Source organism: Chelon labrosus (genome assembly GCF_963514085.1).
Source record: "Chelon labrosus genome assembly, chromosome: 21".
NCBI classification, from domain to species: Eukaryota; Metazoa; Chordata; class Actinopteri; order Mugiliformes; family Mugilidae; genus Chelon; species Chelon labrosus.
The window spans coordinates 17,639,915-17,656,503 of NC_140354.1; the positions used below are offsets into that span (position 1 = coordinate 17,639,915).

Consider the following 16,589-nt stretch of genomic DNA (forward strand, 5'->3'; position numbering starts at 1 on the left):
TAAATAATAGAACAAGCCTAAAAACTGATGAGCTGATAGATTACTTCCAAATTGGACCTCCGTGTAATATTTTGATAGTGGGGTTTCAGAGTGATTCTCGCAATTTATGTATACTTATGGCCTAAAACAGTTTAAATACTTAGTTTGAGATGATCAGTGTTAATTTTAGCACCAGTGGATGTACGACTCAAATGTGATGAAAGTCAAGTTGACACCGACTAGTCACTGATGACGTCACGAATGAAAACGCAGTAGAAAGTAATGCTCTGCAATAATGACATCTACATTCTTGACCTGAATACATATGCTGAGAACAGACAGCTCACAGATATGTATAGTCTGTATAAAAACAGGCAGCAACTCAGCACCATCAATAGCATTTAATAGTACTCCACGGCATGTTGGAAGATTTCCACACCGCTGAACTAGTTTGCAGCAATAATCCACTGGGTTCCTCAACTGTCTTCTAGGAGGCGTCCGTGTTGTTATTGTCACATGATCAGTGAGTAGTCGACTTGACGCTTAAAGCGTCATGGCACAGCAGTGAAGTCATCAAACTGACTAGTGGACTAGTCAAACATCTTGTTTGTTAAATCAGTAGAAAAACCTGAAGGATTAAAATGTTTTATGACGGGAAGATATGGACCAGACCTAACCCAGCTGCAGATATACAAAACCTGTAAGCTTAATTTTGGTACCGGATATGTGTTATCAACATGTTCATAAAACATTTGCCCTAGACACCAAATCTTCAGATGATAGCCAGTTGGTTCTTAGATTAAACTCTGCCTAACCAACTGCTGGTTGTGGATTAAAAGCTGCTGTATAGACATCAGAAGCCTTTCTCATTGAACTCACAACAAGAGAACAGGGATATTTCCCAAAATGTAGTTTAATTCTCGAAATGTAAAAGGACTTTTCACATTGAAATACACCAGAGCCATGTAAAATGTATGTTTAACTGTACAACTTAAAATCCCCAGTGTCCTCAGTGGTAGCTACAGCCAAATCTTGTAAGTATTTAAAAAATATCCAAAGACATTACAGTTCTAACTCATTTTTCTGTACTCTTACAATTAAAAATTAAAGTGGACACAATGACTCACACCAAAGCTGTAATATGAGCTTCTTTGGGTATTTGGCTTATTGTGCTCCTGCAGGATAATACACTGCTAAACATACAGTATCGTCTTGTGGCTGAGAGAAAGACGAGAATGAGATAAATGCTTGGAGGAGGGCATGTTGAAGCTCTCAGCTTTGTCCACCAGGGGGTAGAAGCGGAGTTTAATAGTCTTTAAGAGCTGCTGGCAGTCTCAGTTGCTGTAAAAGACGCACAGCTCAATAAATGTCGCTGTCTTTGGCAAAGTGAGGTCAACTGGTGGAGCTAACAGCCATGTGGGTGCCAGTGGTGTGCTCTCAAACCAGTCACTAAGGCAGCAGTGAAGCATTTAATCTGATATCTAATGAAAAGCACCGTATGAAACAAATGGCGCAAATTTATAACTTCAAAAAGAAGTCTCCTCCGTAAAGAGTCTCCTTTTTCAATCATTTCTTACATGACAGAGCAACACTGGCAGGTCTTACGCTTGCCCTTTTCCTTTTCTATACTGGGCGAAGATGAATTGTGCTGCCCATTATCACCTTCCGCTCCCTGGGCTTTAACTCCGCTTTCATTTAGGGGAATGTCCTGAAACGCTCCGGGCTCCTTCCCAACCTCTCGCTCTGCTACCTGATCCATTGGTGGCTGAAGTGAAGCAGACGTTTCAGGTCCCAGGACGTGCTCTTCCCCGTCCTCAGTGATCATCACTCGTTCCACGGTGATCATGCCGTCTTGGTCCTCTTGGTCAGTTGAAGCGTCGGCGTATCCCAGGAACATAAGCGTGACTGGACCTTCCTCCAACCTTTCAGCATCTATTTCGTCAATATTTTCTGCTATGTCTGGAACCGCCAACATGGTTTTATCATCGGTGTTTGCCAAACTTACAGCACACTTCTCTATGGTAACTTCCGAGGGGTCACTTCTAAAGAGCCCGTTATCCTTTGACGCGGCGTGGTGGGAGGTGGAAGACAGGACTTTTTCCTCTTTAGCTCGCTTGGCTTCTACATTGTCTATCTTCGTCTCTGCCGTCATTGGTGCAACCGCGGCCTCATCCAGCAGCACTTTCAGGCCGACCCCGTCGATGGCGCTCAAGATCTGACCGAGCTCTTCGGTTGAAGGTTGACCTGGCGACCCGCCGAATGTGTGGATGCTCTTCCTGCCGTCATCAAAGATGGTGGTAGCCTGTGGCGCGCCGGTCGGCGTGGACACAGGGGCCACTGACCTGACGACGGTGGCGCCTGTCTTGGGGTCTCTCTCCACCTGCACCGCCAACATTCCCAGGACTGCAATCACAAGAGGCAAAGAAAGCTGAATTCAAATGCAAGAGGGCGACACAGCTCTCCAGGCCAAATTATACATGAATATTAAACATTTCCCAGGTTATAGTCTTTATACTTCCCGTAAGTGTTTTATATCCCCTGGTCTAATTAAAAGGGGAGAGGTCCAAAGGTTAATGCCAGGTCAGGAACAGAGCTTTGTGGGACTAATGTGAGCCGGCACAACAAAAATCACAGGAACACAATGAACAAAATGCTTTTTTTTTTTTCTCTCTTTCTCCTAACACAGCCCTCCAGTGAGCATGACAAATTAACGAACAGAAATAACGAGTGGGCTAAATATAACATCGTTCTCAGGCCTTTCACTGCAGCCCCATCGTTAAGTCGGACCCCGAGGGGGCGAACTTGGACGGAGCAACGTTAAATAAAAGGGGGCCATCATTTGCAAGAGAAGGGCAGAGAGAGTAATGCAAATAACTGGGGATAGCCTTTCGCCTGCGTTTCTGTTTGTCAACTTGTGTTTAGTTATGAACATTTTGGCCACAGGATAACCACTGCGAAAGTCCTATAACAGCACAAATCTGCCGATGTATGGCTACTCATGACAGATTCCCTTCATGCGCCTCACCTGATCGGCCATCTTGGCCAGTTTCATGAAACGTCCTTTGTGCCATTTGTACGACGAAGTGATCCACAGCTTTTTTTGTTCACTGAAAAAAAAAATGGATACATGGAAATGAGGGGGAGGAGGATTATTTAGGACATTTGATCAAAATTGTAAGCCAATCATGTATTCTTATTCTATGATGGCGCCTTGTACATTACTTTTCCTCAGGTGCGTGACTTTTCAAACTGACTGACAAGGTCTGTGCTAGTAATTTTATTGGTTTAATATCTGTGTTAATGTTCTGCAATGATGGATAGAGATATTCCATTTCCAGTTCTGTTTAAGACGTACCTTACTTTCTCTCATGATTCGAAGGGTAACTAACAGGGTGCAAAATGCCTTGTTGAGGTGAGTTTCACCAAACTGCACCAATGAAAAGGAGATGGCTAATGCTAGCTGATCGTTTTCATAATGTGGCATCAGCATGATGCTGAGATATGCAGGAGCAGGTGGTGATATACGTTCTTGAAGGTTCTCAATCATCCAGGATCATGTAATATGCAAAGAATAATGTAATAAAGCTGAAATAAGGGGAAACTGGACTTGTAGATTTTCTTGAAGACGTTTCATCCAAGTAGCTTGGTTGCTATAACATAACTAAGCCAGATTTAGCTTCTAAGTGTAAAACAAACCTCATAAATGTTAAATGACTGGTGGACTTTTACTGCTAATGCTAATGGTACACAACCAATGCTCATATTTCCTAGAAAATTAACTTCTACCGTGAGAAAGGGAGTGTTTTATATTATACATTATGAGGTCTCTCAGCATGAGCTAGAGTTAGGAAAACTAAATATCGGCTTCCTCTAAGATTGAACTTCAGGCCAAGGAGTCATACTAACTTTTCAATCAGGCATAACACCATGACCACCTTCCTAATATTGTGTAGGTCTCCCTTGTGCCTCCAAAACAGTTGATATAAAACTGACTCATCAGAGAATAGACGTGGGCCTTCTGAGGGTGTCCTCTGGTGTCTGGCAGGAGAATGTTGTTAGTGGGCGGCCTTTGGGTCCTATCGGTTGAGGGGAGGGGCCTCTGTGGATCATCTCACAGATACTTGATCAGTTCGGGATCTAGTAAATTTGGAGGCCAGGTCAACACCTTGTGCTGTTCTTCATGTTTTTTTTTTAGCTGTTCCTAAAGCGTTTTTTGTGTGTGTTCCTGTGTCAGGCTGCATCCTGCTGATGGAGTGTCATTGCTATGGGGTGGGGGTGTCTGGTCTGGTCAAGGTGGGTGCTACATGTCTAAGTAACATCCACACCCATGAATGCCAGGTCCAAAAGTTTCTCAGCAGGACATTGTATCGTCACAAGGTGGTCAATGGTATTTACGTCTCCTGTCAGTGGTCATAATGTTGTGGCTGATTAGTGTAATAGGTAACAGGTTAAGAGGAGGGATGTCTGACATCTCTTTTGTTCAGTGGGCAATCTTTCATGAGATGCTTGATACTTATTTGTGGCCACTAGATGTCTCTACAGACAAAGAGCCTGAATAGATGATTGACGACAACTAGAGGGCCATGTCTTGTTTACACATCATTGAGTTCAATTTATATTTCTTCTTCTATGATCTATGTGTTGGTTCCAAATGGAAATCCTATTAACCTGTAACATGTGTGAAGGTTCTCAGTCATCCAGGTCATTGTATTTCTTAAACAAAAAGCTAAAACAAAGGATTTTTTGAGGTTTCTTGAAGACCTTTCATCCAAGTGGTGTGGACCTTGTGGGTAAAACCTGAAGGTGTCACTTGGAAATTTAAAAGAGTTGTCTTAGTTTTAGATTTGTTTTCAGATGCTTGTGGTCTTGCTTATATCAGAACTGGGGTGGTGATAATCTTTGCGATAATGGTGATGCTGTTGCGGGGCAGAGAGAGTCACATGCAGGAGGAATCCGAGTAACGTCCTTACAGTCAAAGAAAAGCTGTTTCCCAGCCACGGCTCCATTCTGTCACACCGATTTAAATGATTATTCTTCAGGCAAAGACTTAGTTATGGCAAATTATCCTCTGCCAAGGGAGAATAGATTCAAGGCAGGCGTAGTGATGAGAGTGACAAAGTGGGGACAGAGGCCGATGGTGAGCTAATGTCGACTACTGTGCAGCTGACTTCTTACCTTGTACGTCCTTGTCAGAGCCGACCTGTGGGGGGGAAAAGAAAAGAGGCATTTTTAAGTGCTCTCCACGGTCGGACACTTAAAACCGACACAGAGTCTGCAACACTCATCTCATTCCTAGCCTGTTTTTTTATTTTTCCCTCAGCTCTGCCATAAATATTTCACAGTCATCATCAGAGAAGTGTTGAACCAAGCTTGGTCTTGTCATGTTAAGAGGCGCTGAGATAATTTTGCCCCGGTGTTACTGAGGCAAAAAAAAAAGAGGCTGTGTCTGGGAAATGTAGACTAATATCAAATAAGCATCGGTTAGCTGTAAAATATTTATTCACCAAATTCTGGGGCAATTTCTTCTGTGATTAAAAGTTTATTTGATTTTGTTAACATTTGTCTCTGGCTTTACATTTCTATGCGTATTGTACCAGACAGTGTTCTGGCTGCAGCTGCACGGTTTATTCAGTGTGTTTTTCTTCTTGAGAGGCCTCTTTTCTGGCAGCAGCTGCCTCCTCTGTCTCTTCCTCAGGCGTCTTTTGACTTTTGGTTTGTTCATTGACACACAAACACACACACACACCGAAATAATATGTGTCAACACAACCAGAAAGAGATCAGAGCTCATTACATAAATGATTCAGAGCAGTGAAGTGTGTATGTCTGAGACCTATAGGCTGCATCACATCAACTTGTCAGTGTTATCTGTGACAGATATACCATACTTCCTGTGAATGTATGAATATACGCCGATCAGGCATAACATTATGACCACCTTCCTAATATTGCGTACATCTCCCTTGAGCCTCCAAAACAGTTGTGACTCATCAGAGAATGGACATGGGCCTTCTGAGGATGTCCTGTGGTGTCTGACAACAGGCGTTTGGGTCCTATGGGTTGAGGGGAGGGGCCTCTGTGGATCATCCCATAGATACTTTGGGGATCTACTGAATTTGGAGGCCAGGTCAACACCTTGTACTGTTCTTCATGTTTTTTATGAGTTGTTCCTAAAGTGTTTTTGTGCTGGTCTGGTCTAGGTGGGTGCTACATCTAAGTAACGTCAATGCGAATGAATGCCAGGTCCAAAAGTTTCCCAGCAGAACATTGACTTGTCACAAGATGGTCAGTGGTGTTTACTTCTCCTGTCAGTGGTCACAATGTTATGGACCTCTCCGACGTGTGTAAAATTTGTGATTAAATCATCATGAAAGGAGCTGTTGAAATGTGTCTCAGGCTGCTGCGTGCGAATTCTAGAGTCAGGAAAAGTTCAAGAAGACGATACAGAGGGACAGACAGCCGGGAGAGACACAGCCTATGCTGGTCTGTCAAGAGACGAGACGGACTGTTTTGTAATTTTTTATTTTTTTTTTCCCAAGAGGTCCACATTATTCATAAAGTGATGTTTTAGCGCTCCGGGCTAAATTCTAAATGCGTGACCTCCTCTTCTTGCCATCTCAACAGACTGTGCGCTAAAGGGGCGTAAACACAAGAAGGGACTAGATGCGATGTCGTGACAAGAAACGAAAGCGAGTCTCAATGCAATTCAGAGTTGCAGAAATGACAGGCACAAAATCTAAACTTCGGCTGTGGCAATGACCAGTAGGAGCAACTGATAGAGTTAATTCACATAAGATGTAAAGAAGAATGATCCCCTAACCTTTACTTTAAGAAACACCACAAATGACTTAGCAGTAAATGCAAAGGAGCAGCATTGTTGGCGGTATTTTCTCTTCAAATAGAGAGTTGTGATGACAAGAAGAGTTCCCACTGTCTATACACTAGCAGTATTTTTATGCTCTGCTTGTTTCATTGGGAAATACTTGGAGTGGTAAGTATACTAGAAAGGTACTATGGACTCAGAGCATGGAACGACCATAACATGGGACAAATCGCTTTATACAATATATGGGCGTCGCTTAAGTAATCGGTGGACATTGATTTTGACAGTTAAATGGCCACTGTTGGAGCCAATTAGAGCCATAAAGTAGATGTATACCTCATTAGCCATTCATAGCAGTGATGCGTCAGCACAACTGCCATATTGATAAAGGGAGGGCGGACTTTCTAATGCATGCAATAATGGTACATTATAGATAGTAAACGAACTATATTTGATAGTAATTTAATTTTTAACATGTGCTTTCACCATGCAGTTACAGTTTAACGTATATTTTTTACTGCACAGTGAATTTGTTTCCCATAAATTTTATCATTTGCCATTTTTTATCACAATTCTGCTTTTAATTACCTTGTACCATTGAAAATAAAGAGCCATGGTAATTAAATATTACTCAAAAATAAAAAAGTAGAGTTCTTTCACTCCCTAAGTTGACTTAACTTTGTAAGAGTCACTTTCTTTCTTCCATTTAAAATGGCAAAATATACCAAGAACTCCTCCCACATGTGTAATGCTACTCACTGTTTCTTGTTTTTTTGGCAGCTCTTTTATTAGACGTCCAAAAGTAGAACACATGTCTGGCATTTTCTACTATTTCTAGAACCCCTCCTGCAGATACGGCAGCTGCAGCGTGCTAAGATTTTAAGCTAACATTAGCTCCCGGTGGATGAAAACGTTGCCTACAGCTAACAACTGGCTCATTTTAGTCACCTTCTGCTTTCTGTTTTCTAGTTGTGGCCACAAAGCTATAACTGGACAATTGGTGTTTGGGTGAGGGGGTTCATGGGTCAGGTCTGTTTTGACCAAAACAAACACATTGCACAATGGGACCGTCTGTCCGCGTTCACAGACCAGACAAACTTGCTGGCAGAGCATGCTCGCCGTGCTGCCATTTTGAATCTCTCTGAGGATGAGTAAGTCCAGCAGACTGCTTGTCGTCTGAGACTGACAGAGTGAAAAGGTATCGCTTTGCACCAGACATCTGGCTCAATGCGATCTGTCACTCTTTCAAGGCTACGGTGGGAGCGACAGCCTGAAACACCTGTTGTCAAACACAACATCAAACACATGAAATAAATTTTGATGTTTAAAGGTAAACTACTGTTTTTTACAACCTGGACCTTATTTCTGGCATAAAATATGATCGTTTACGCACCCATATAACTTTTGTGTAATTTGTAGTCGTTTGGGAGATATTTAGATCCGCGTATATCCATATAGTGGGAGTGACTGGGGCACCGAAATGCACCCTCTTAATGACTCATTATCTGCCAGAGTTACCTGTTGTCATCGCCCGGGGTCTTACAGGCCCCGGATGATGATAACAGGTAATTCCAGACTCAACAGGGAATAGCACTAGCATACGATAACAACATATTGGTGAAATGAACGAGTTTCACGGCAGATAATGCGTTATTTAGAGGCTGCGTTCCGGTGCCCCAGTCACTCCCACTGTACGGATATACGCAGATCTAAATATCTCTGAACAACTATAAATTACACAAAAGTTATATGGGTGAGTAAACGGTCGTATTTTATGCCAGAAATAAGGTCCAGGCTGTAAAAAACAGTAATTCACCTTTAAGTGACATAACATGTTTCCCAACAATTACAAAAAAGTATTTTTTTTTTTTAAATATTCTTAATGATATTCTGAAGTTTATAATTTCCTGGATTGCTTTAAAAATGTTGATGACTCATCCTGCACTAGGGGGCGTATACTACTATTATTATGATTATTATTATTATTATTATTGAACATGTATGGCCGTCACCTGCTAAGGTCATTGGAGCTGACCAATCAGATCAGATTGGATTTCATACCTAGCTCTGGTTTGACAGGAAAAGCGTAAGTGTGCAGTCAAAAAGCGCTCCGCTAGCTGTCTCGTGTCACCGACATGTTATATTTGATTTAACTGAAGGGTAAATTGAACATGTTGTGACTCCTCCCCATGATAAAAGTGCAATATAGTTTGTGATTATAGTTTAACTATAGATCAGCTGGTAGGCACGTTTCTTTGCAACATCCAGGTCAGCTAAGTTAAGCTAACCAACTGCAGGCTGTATCACTTCACATTTACTGTGCAGATATGAGAGCTGTGTTGATCTCTTCCTCTAGCCCTTGGCAAGAAAACAAAGAAACGTATGACTATTGCTTTAAATTACTCCAAAAGCTACTTTAGCTACTAAAACACTAAATTTATGAATAAACAACACATTTATGCAAAATATGCCCGCGTTTCCTTCTTTGTCAGGACGGATTGATTCAACTCTCCGGGCGTTTCAGGAAAATACAAATATGTAGTAAAAGTGGAAAACACCTTCATCTTCTTCTTGTGGCAAATAATAGAAAAAAGACAAATCCTGCCTCACATTTAGCTGCCATAACGATGAAGGCAGGCGCTGTTGTACCTTCAGGCTAAACTCATTCAACTGCAGTGGGGATGGTGTGTCCATGCCGCTGGCATCGCAGACGCCTTAGGCAGCGGATGGTTGGAGAAGGCAGAGATGTGTTGCACTCTGTTTGTGTGGGAGGATTTGACAGCGTGCATGATGCCGCAGCAAGGGAATACTGGCGGCATAGATAATGTAGGTTGTTATGCGTTGTGTATTTTCAGAAGGGCTCATCCTGCAGGCAACGCTCAAGCAGTTAATGGTATGCGCTGCAGCTCGCAGCAAAGAATTCCCGCTCAGTGCCAAAACAGTCCTTATGTTTCTCTCAGGAAGAGCCAGAGTTTTAACGTGATTTGTTCCCTCCTCTTGGTCGAGTTAACACAGAAACAAGGAAGTGAAACGCGCCATGTGACGACCTTCCTAGTGTGCTGTTGGGATTAAATCAAAGCCCTAAGGAAGCGACCCCACCCAGAACATCTGAGCTATACGTCAGCATGCAAGCAGCTCTTCTTGGCAGTCCCAACACATGACATGACGTGAGGGTGGTCAGTTTTTAACATGAAGCAGCTGGAAGGGCGGGAGGCCGGTGAAAACAAAAGCTGTGCAGCCCTGCCCATACTTTCCATCGCATTTTGAATAAAACCTCTCGAGGAGTAATTCCACATTTTGCAGAGATATATGGCAACACAAAGTTAAAATAAAAGCTAAAAATCATTTCACATAAACATGTTTTTTGTTTTTTAAGAAACAAGAAATGCAACTAATTAAAAACATTTGGTATATTCATTTTTCAGGGGATTTAAAGGGTCATTTCATCCAAGTAACAACTTAAATCTCAGTTCTCTTGTGTTTGGCGACACCTATGGCAGCAAGTGGTAACTGCAGGCTCTTTTTCGAGCGTTCCCAGAGATACAAACAGTGTCACCTGTGTGAGTTCGTCAGGCACTTGAACGTTGAACGAAAGGATAACACTGCTTGTGATTCGTGCAGGAACGTCTCCACAGACACTACGTTCCAAATAATGTAAACAGAGGGATTCCCGATTCCAATCTCGGATACTCCGAATGTGGTTTGAATTAGTGAGTGTCATGTTGCATGATATACAGACACGAGAGAGGCATAAAACTTCTCACATTTCCACATTGACTTTGAGATATGCCACTAGCCTATTGCACCCTATTAACTTCTACCTTCTCCTCGTCCTCCTGCTGTCAACGCCCCTGTTGGTTACAGGTCAAATGTTTGAATGCAAAAAAGTTTGAAGGCAAAATGTCTGAGCTGCTCTGTCTTTCTTATCTCGGATGTTGTATTATTTCACCGAATAGAGGAGTAATAACAGTGCAACTGAAGCAAAATATTAGCCAGGTGGCTAAAACTATGTGTTTTAAAGCGTTTCAAATACTTTACTTGCACTTTTTCAGGAAAACTCTTTTCATAAATGCAAATGCAAAGCTATCACAGAAAATGTAAATATGCTGAAGCATATAGACGACTGTAAGGCATTCCTATAGTTTGAAACATGCATTTTTATCATTACTTACCCCTCACATACTCTTTAAAGAAATACTTCAACAGCCAAATATCCTGCAACTTGAATTAGTCCAAAGAAAGCCGGCTATTGTGACCTGCGGGAACGGCTGTATTTTCTTCTAAAGCCAAAAGAGAACTTGATCCGAGAGCCCTGCACTCATGACCGTGGGTTACACCCATTTTTTAATATATTTGTTTTGGTAACGCCTCCTTTGCTGTCATGGCCCCTACATATAAGTACTTCTTCTGTATGAAAGTGTACTACTGAGAGAGAGAGAAAGAGAGAGAGGGGGAGAAGAAGGGGGATATTTTTAGGATACGCGACCTAGAGATTAAAGTACAGCTGGGCAGGGTGCAGGGTTGCCGAAAGAAATAGTTCAGTGACACAGCGAATCGCATGCATGCTGACACTGTATCTGAACTGTTAAAGGAAGCTGTGGACGAGCTTAGGACCACTCCTGGCGTTCTCTGTCTCCGGTGAAGTGGGTCACAGTGGGTGTTTGGGCTCATTCCACATTCAAAGAGGTCAGGCAGGCTCCACTCAGGCCCCCAAAACCTTTCGTATCACAGCCCAGTGATCATCAGCCGGAAAGTTAACCAGGGAATGTTTTTTTTTTGTTTTGTTTTGTGAGTGTGTGTGTGCGTGTGTGTGTGGGTGTGTGGGTGTGTGATCACTTGGGGCGGTGCACATCAAGTGAGAGCGTTCCGCTGAAGTGACATTGAACAACGTTGGTGCGCCGAGGTTGTTTTGACGTGGGATGAAAGTTCATGTTGGTTTAAAGCAGACTGGAGCGGACAGAGAGAGAACGAAAGACTCACCGCTACGTCCCTGTCTCATCCCTGATTTGTCTGAAAATGATGATTCAAGAGAATGTGAGGGAGAGAGATGCAATTATTAACGTTCAAATATTGCACAGATCAGCCACAACATTATGACCACTGACAGGTGAATAACAATGACAAACTTGTGACAATTTATTGTTCTGCTGGGAAACTTTATGACCTGGCATTGATGTAGATGTTACTTAGACATGTAGCACCCACCAAGACCGAGCAATGACGCTCCTTGATGGCAGCAGCCGTCCCCAGCGGGATGCAACCACAAAAAGGGTTTACGAACAACTCAAAAAACACACCTGACCTGGCCTCCAGATTCACGAGATCCCAAACCGATCAAGTACCTGTGGGATGGCCCCACTCCTCAACCCAAAGGACCCAAAGGCCCATTAGAAAACCCATGTCCATTCTCCGATGAGTCACAGCTGTTTTGGAGACACAAGGGAGAGGTCTTCATAATGTTATTCCTGATGTCGGTGTATGTCTGTGGCTGTTAGGCCCAAGCCCAATTGCTCCTAAGAAAATATAAAGTGTTTAAAATGGGTGAAAAAAATGTATAGTTTTCTTTGAGGCTTGAGAATTTCCCAAAGCAGATGTGCAAACAGTAAAATGAGCTAAATAAGTGTTGAGTGCAGAGTTCGTTTCCTTATGATTCACAGGAACGAGAGAGGTGTGAAACCTCTCTTCTGATTCTCAGAAAAATGTTGACCCCGTTTTAAAAACTTCCCATCGAGTCGCTTAAATCACATTTCCGCGTTGACTTTGAGATATGCTGCTCCAAACGGTAGCTTGTTCGGGGCTATTAGCTGTCACAGTGTGTGGACGACAGTGGCGCTTGATCTGGGTTTTGCTCTGGAGGCAGTAATTAGGATCAGTTCATTTCTGGTTTGGTTGATGGACTGATGGGCGACCCGTTGCTTGGAAGCTGCCTGTCTCTGGTTGCTCCCTTGTACATTTGGTTTTCTTTCCCACCCAAAATGTTTCTGAGTGAAACAATCATTAAACTATTGCTAGCTTGTAGACGGGGCTAGCTCTTCTATTTGCTAGCTTTGTTTGAAAAGAAAATCTCCATCTGGATTTACCCATTGCTACCAGTTGGTGGCATAAACCAAAGTTGTGGACGGTGTTTCCTTGTGGTTAATGTTTGCGTCACAAGGCTATCAATCACTTCAGTTGCTCCAGTTGGTCACCACCTCCATCACGTTGCTTCAAAGTTCAGATTAGTTTAACTTGGTGACTTGGTCTCTTGTCACCACATTGCTGCCTTAATTATAATAAAGAAAATTAGGAGCTGTGAGTTAAAAGAAGAGGGAGTCATTTGATGTTTTGTGCTGGACTACAAAACAACATCTACGTTACTTGCACAAAGTACCAAAACCCAAACCCTAACCCTAACCCTACTGCAGCTACAACTCTGCCAACGGTCCTTATCTCAGAAAAAAATGCGAGTAGAAGTGATAAATAGACTTGGCTGCACTACCCAGATATTGATTAGAATGACTCACGGATCCAAGAGCCTCAGCTCAGACAGGCGGAGTGGGAGGTCGACCTACACTGAGAAGCTCTGGATAAATATAGCTGGCATTCCTCTCACATTTGACTCGCACTCTGAACTTTCTCAAAACAGCCGGGGCAGTAAAGTGCGCGGCAGCTCCACCTGTTGAAAACACATTTCTACACCTCACCTTTAAGATTAAAAAAACGAAGAAGACAAAAGAAGACCGAAATATATACGGTTCAAACGAATAACTGAGACATCAGGATTTTATCTATTTAATTTAGATTTCAGGATATGAACTTCATATTGCTGCCACTGATTTTCTCTCACGCTTTCTCATCAAAGCTCCTCACCTCAAGGACTCTCCTCTTTGAAGTCACCGGGATTAAAAATCCTTTGAGATGTATCGTAATTCACCGGTAATGGCTGTTTTGTTGTAGTTCACCAGAGATAAGGGAGTATCTGCTTCAGGCCACAGAGGGGCTGCCTGATGAGTCAATGCACCGCCCAATAACTTCACATCCTCGTGCCTGAAAATGAGGCGATGGGAGTTCTCCCTGTGTGCTCTTCGCTTTTTTTTTTTTTTTGTCCTTTTTTGAGCCCACATGATGACTTCAGGCATGAGAAGGGGATAATATGAATGAGATGTGGCTTTGACCTCCTCTGTGACTCTTTAACTCTACTGGGAATGAATATCAGTAGTTTGCAGGGGAACATAATGCAATGCAAAGTCTAGTTGCCTTTCTTTAAGCATTTCTTGGATATACCCATAACCTGGTATATATATTTTAAAACTGCAATTTGCGTTTACTGATGAGTTTCTGAAATAAATTCAGTGCACAATAAAAGTCAAGGTCCACAAATCCCCGCAACCAGGTTGAGAAATCAATCGGAAAACACAGAGGAGTGGAGGCCGTTCAATCAGCAGATTAACGCCTGCTGCTTTAGAACGAAATGTTCAATGCATGTCTAAGGGAGTTACGTTCAAATGCCCTCATAAATATTGGAAGGAAAATAAAAGGTAGAAGTGGAGATGAATGTGGTATGAGCTGGAGTCACGGAAGTAGCAGTGACTGTTGTACTGTTGCGTTATCCGTGACAGAACTTTGTCGCTGGAGTCGTTTGACACCAAGAACAAAGCACCTTCAGGATCAGAGAAAATGCAAAGATCAAGACAAATTAGATCTGTGACGCACAATGACATCCGTCTTGGCCACAGGTGGGTACTGCGTCTTTGCGACATGGTAAGGAGGAGTAATGAGGAGTAGCGCCCCTTCATGAAAGCTCTGCTGGGAGACGCCGCTCTCTTTGAATACGAGCGAGAGGCACAAGGTCACTGACGAAGCCCCGGGGGAGGCTGATATCTCCTCATGACAGCAGCCTCAGCCGGAAACGAGACAAAAACACACTGCCGTGGAGTGAGTGAATACGCATGTGATACCTTATGTGGGACGCCTGGAGGTTAATGAGACGAGGAATGGGCGACAAGGGGTGGTTGATGCTTTGTTGGCAGTGTAGCCCATGGTTCGCAAACACCATTATTCTCATGGTAGCCCCGTGGAAACAGGCCTCTGTGATGGATGTTAATCATCTGAGACTGTACTTATCACTTCCTCTGGACACGGCCGAGACAACCCGATATATAGCCGAACAGCCTAATCACAGAAAGGGCGCAGATTTATGGTACAGGGATGAAGAGGTTGTGAGTGTATGACATGTGGAAAGGCAAACAGATGTGGATTGAATTCCATGGAGGCTTACAGCCCCGAAGAAATCCCCATGGTTAAAGGAATGGAACAGAAAGTCTCATTGAATCATGCACATGACTCACATTAAAAGCTGAGGTCGTTCAGTGGGCTGACACAGTATTTCCTTTGAATGATATCACTTCATGAGTAGTGAAGAAAAAGACAGTCGAAGGGTTTTCTGAGGAATTGTTATTATGTTAAGTAATGTTTCTGTGGTTTTTAGTTGACAGAATGCTACAGGCAAAAGAAAAAAGGTCTCCTACCTGGAGATTAACACTGGCAAGCATTGCTCTTCAGTAGTAGCAGGGATGTCCCGATTGGTATTGGGAGATTAGTATCGGGCCTGATCCAGGAATTTCCTTTACATGTTCTGACCGGATCAGCCTTCAGCCAAGCCCAATCTTTTGTAGTTATTGGTTTTAGGCCGACCATAAATTATAATCACGTCCCCGTAGTGTCAGAACGTCTTCTTCTGTTTTAATGGCAGTTGGCTAGTCTAAATCCCAACGGAGAACAATGCGGATGTTTGGCGAGATGGTAGTAGGAAATCGTCGTTCGGTACTACCAATGGAATACGTTGAGTCCACTCAGGCAAAGGCTGCACCGAAACAACAACAACAAACGCCGAACGCTTCGTTTAAAAGAAGAGAAAAGTTTCCTGGAGACGGAAACATATTACAGAGAGGGTTAAGGAGTTTATGACGTTGGTTGACCAGCTCGTTTCTGAAGTAGAGAACACAGGTTTTCTTTAGCCAAGCTATGAGCTGCTCTCTCCTCGCTACGTTGGCTTTGACAACTCTATTTATTGGACCTAATACAGTTGCACGGTGCACACGTGATCTAGGAGAATATAAGTGAGAATCTCTTGTTTATTTAAGATCAAATTGGGACTCAGACTGGCCGATACTCAAAATGATCAGGTCGGATCGGAGGGCAAAAAAACTTGATCGGGACATCCCTTGCTTGTAGTCCCATGTAGACTGTAGAACTCCATCAATGATGTTGATTATGCTGGAATACATTTAAAGCCTAGACATGAAAAAACACAAGGAACTAGTGCTGACTAGAGGCCGACATTTGCTTCATTGTTTGCAGTTGACCAGCCAGTGGTCAAATAGCTTAGGCGCCAGTTTGAGATGAAATAACTCTCCATACCAGCAGGTGGCAGTAGTTTGAATTGCTTATTCATGACAGGAAATAGCTTTGCCACCAATTCAGCATTATCAGTTTGCTGAAAATGCAGCCGACAATGGTCTGACTAGCGCCAATGGTTCTGGACTAACTAGCGCCTCAGACGCTCACAGATGGCCCAACACTTGCTAGCGTGTTTCGGTGCGTGCACATTTCAGCTCACATTTCATCTCCAGTGGTTTTAATTTTCATATTAACATAAAGATCTCGTCTCGCACATTTAGAGGTTAATCTAAATTGTAGAGGAGGTCAAATAAATTGTGGATATTTTAAAATTTAAAGTGCGTCTCTAGATATTTTTCTGCCCGGTCACGACTCATTTCTCTAGTTGCGTACGGGAGGCATTTTTAAG

General features: G+C 42.9%; 1 protein-coding gene across 3 annotated transcripts; it reads right to left on the bottom strand.

Moving 5' to 3' along the window:
- Positions 1 to 906: 906 nt before the first annotated feature.
- On the bottom strand, positions 907 to 11,410 carry LOC311506373 (uncharacterized protein). Of its 3 annotated transcripts, none has more exons than XM_084570310.1 (4): positions 10,986 to 11,410; positions 5,155 to 5,179; positions 3,005 to 3,086; positions 907 to 2,382 (listed from the first exon to the last, which is right to left on the bottom strand). In XM_084570310.1, exons 3-4 carry the CDS (start codon positions 3,048 to 3,050, stop codon positions 1,553 to 1,555), a joined length of 876 nt encoding a protein of 291 aa, XP_084426436.1. In that variant the 5' UTR covers positions 3,051 to 3,086; positions 5,155 to 5,179; positions 10,986 to 11,410; the 3' UTR covers positions 907 to 1,552. The 3 variants fall into 3 exon arrangements, with proteins under 3 accessions (XP_084426436.1, XP_084426435.1, XP_084426437.1); XM_084570309.1 differs by having other exon boundaries at positions 10,975 to 11,410; XM_084570311.1 differs by lacking the exons at positions 5,155 to 5,179; positions 10,986 to 11,410 and having other exon boundaries at positions 3,005 to 3,352.
- Between the last annotated feature and the right edge of the window lie 5,179 nt (positions 11,411 to 16,589).

What these genes read in the sequence shown, in the direction of transcription:
- LOC311506373 (XM_084570310.1), bottom strand. Translation starts at nt 3,050, where the DNA reads ATGGCACAAAGGACGTTTCATGAAACTGGCCAAGATGGCCGATCAG. An exon ending in TGGCCAAGATGGCCGATCAG is followed by an intron (nt 2,383 to 3,004) that starts GTGAGGCGCATG and finishes TTGTGATTGCAG; the next exon opens with TCCTGGGAATGTTGGCGGTG.